Source organism: Mandrillus leucophaeus, unplaced genomic scaffold, assembly GCF_000951045.1.
Source record: "Mandrillus leucophaeus isolate KB7577 unplaced genomic scaffold, Mleu.le_1.0 Scaffold160, whole genome shotgun sequence".
Taxonomy (NCBI): Eukaryota; Metazoa; Chordata; class Mammalia; order Primates; family Cercopithecidae; genus Mandrillus; species Mandrillus leucophaeus.
Window position 1 is genome coordinate 489,225 of NW_012101588.1, and position 2,923 is coordinate 492,147.

The 2,923-nt window shown below is 45.6% G+C and overlaps 1 protein-coding gene across 1 annotated transcript in view; it reads left to right on the forward strand.

Moving 5' to 3' along the window:
- Positions 1-2,923, forward strand: part of LPA (lipoprotein, Lp(a)) — a 135,040-nt gene that overhangs the window by 44,555 nt on the left and 87,562 nt on the right. Inside the window, exons 7-8 of the mRNA XM_011975969.1 lie at positions 1,805-1,986; positions 2,285-2,381. Of these exons, the coding sequence (XP_011831359.1) occupies positions 1,805-1,986; positions 2,285-2,381 (279 nt within the window). The remainder of the gene's footprint in view (positions 1-1,804; positions 1,987-2,284; positions 2,382-2,923) is intronic.

Sequence of the window (2,923 nt, forward strand, 5' to 3'; positions counted from 1 at the left end):
TAATGCCTTCACCTCAGAAACACTGGGAGCCGCATACCAGGGAATATTATTAAAATGATAATCTGGAACCAGAAGAGATCAACCGAGAATGCTGAATCCAGCAATAAAATGCCTTGAAGATGATCTGTGTTGGATAAATGCATATTGTGCACTGCCCCAAACAAAGAAAGCGGAAACTGCCAGACTTTGGAATCAGCAGGCTTATGTAACAAGAGTGGTGACCCAAAGGTATTAGATAGAAGAAGAATAGAAGAAGAAGGGAACTTTCTGCAGCCCATGTAATGTAGATACCAGCAACTGGCAAATGCAGAAAGGTGTAAATGCAAAATATTTTCTTGATCAAATTTCTATATCTTTTTCAATGAGAGTTGACTAAGCAGAATGATAGCACTATGTTTAAGTTTAGCATATGTAGAGATAACAATTTGAACATGTAGCATAAATCATGCAGGTAATAATTGGAAGTGGACCATTGTAAGTTTCTTACTCCATGCATGATGGTATGTAATATTAATAAAAGGTTACAGTGTGGGTTCAAAGGGATATTGCGAATCCTAGACCAATCACACAGTTTTGAACTCTGAGGTTTATGGTATAATAAGAATATTCCATGCATTCCAAAGAGGGAAGCCTAGAAAGGAGAGGAAGTCTTTCAAGAGCTCGGGCTCTTATACATCCAATTGCTGATTGAACCAACTTCCTGGAATGGAGAGTCTGGGGTTAAGACTAGGTCACAATTGTAGAGTCTCTAGAGAGAGAGTGTTGGATCCCCATGGCCCAGAATACATTTCCCATTTTCTCAGGCAGTCACAGATCGTGAATTTGAGGATACTGAGAGGTTGGAGCAACGTTCTTGGGAGGCATAGGGAAGAGCAAATGCTTCAAGATCCCAACAGCCCAAAGTCCTCCCCTGCTTTGCCCCCTTCTTCATTGTTTTCTGCTCCTCCGTAGCTGTCCGACCTCTTCAGATCTGTCAGTCCACCCTGCCTTCTTCCTTTATGCCATTGGGTCCCACTGTTCTTTCAACTCATCCCCTTTCCCTCAGTCCTGAAGTGGCTGCAGCCAGCAGAGGATAGATTGAGAGCAAGAGAGAAGGTCCTGCCCAGGAACCCATTCTAGAGATACTGCATCCTGCCTGGGAGCAAATTTTCCAGGGCAGCTTTGAGAAGTCGTGCAAAAATAAACCTACTTGACCCACTTGATATGGGAATGACAGACAGTAATAGTATTTACACAATGCATTTCCCTGTGAAACGGAGAGCCTTTTCAGTACGTTTTGGGTACATAGTGTGTGAAGGTTGACCTGGAAAGGCTGTCCTTCTGGATGCCATGTTTTCTCTGAAGAACTACGTGTTGGCTGCAATTCCCACATTAGAATGTGAAGTCCTACCAAGAGAGATACTGAGAACTAGACAGATACACATATTTTTGTATGTGAATAAACAATGGCACAATACAAACATCAAAATCCATACCAGTTATTCCAGAGAGATGGATTGGGCAGAAGACAGAAGGAGAATAGTCTGATCACTTTTTGGCCACGTGTATGCATTATCTCAGTGTCTCTAAGAAGCGTTTGCTAGTTTAGATTTAAAAGAATCGTAATAATCTATTAAGTATGAGAAATGTGCAGAGAGGATTAGGGATTGAGAGCCATTTGTGCTTGCAGGAATCATATGGTACTTTTAATGGGTATGTTAGAAAGGCACCGGTAATGACCTTGTTCCCGCACAAAGGAGAGGATGTCGGGTGCCCCTACATATTGTCCCACCTCTTGTGACATGTATCGTTTTGGAATTTCCAGTGGCTTGATCAGGAACTACTGCAGGAATCCGGATCCTGTGGCAGCCCCTTATTGTTATACGATGGATCCCAATGTCAGGTGGGAGTACTGCAACCTGACACAATGCTCAGACGCAGAAGGGACTGCCGTCACACCTCTGACTGTTACCCCGGTTCCAAGCCTAGAGGCTCCTTCCGAACAAGGTAAGGAGCCTGTGGCCAGACATCTACACGCTTAGAAGCTGGGATGAAAAGCCATGGAAATTCCGACTGGTGCAGCAGCTTTCAATGGTCCACGGATGCTGGAGTGTTGACCGAGTTCTGCCATGTTGGAGGAAGCCTCCGTGCACTCTCTAGGGGAGACAGCGGAGTGATTTCTGGTATATCGTGGGTGGGCTGTGTCTTTAGGATGGGCACAAACCCTCCAGGGTGTGCCCAGGGTGTGCCCAGGAAGCTTTTCCAGGGATTTCTTCAAGTAGACAGCATTCAGTGCAATCTTCAGCATTGCCGATTCCGAGAAATAGGACTCTGGAGCCTGTCGCCCTGGAGAAGCCTAACAGGGCTTCCTTTATTCCATATCACCCTGGGTCAATAGAGCGGTACATGAACTCCCAATGCTCTCAGGCTCTGCAGCCCTAGGCTTTGAAGGGAGTGATTTCTCCGTATTCTTAAACCTCTTTCCGATGGCACCTGTACCAGGAAGGGGTATGGAGAGAAAGAGTAGTAGATTTCTCCTTTATTGTAATTCAGGATATGGGGCACGAGAGGATTCCCTCTCTCCTCCAGAGGAATAAGTTTTTGGCCTGCACACATCCCTGAGAAACAAAGCGTCTTTGCCTTCAGTCAGATATAGAGGACCGTTTTCTGCCCCATGGCCCGGAAGCCAAAGGCCTTGGCTTTCATGATCAACGGTCTAGGGAAACATGCAAGATTTCCATGTCTGTCCCCGCCTCTGTCCCCGACAGCCGATTACCCCCTGCAGCCCGCATTGCCAAATGCAGTGCCTTTTGCTCGATCTTGCCCCATCTTCCTCATGAACATTCAGTAGAGTTTCCTAGAAAGGTGCTTGCTCATGTGCGCACTTTCCAATGAGAAGCATTCTGATCTGCTCTATTTCTCTAAGGTTGCAGGTGAAATATTT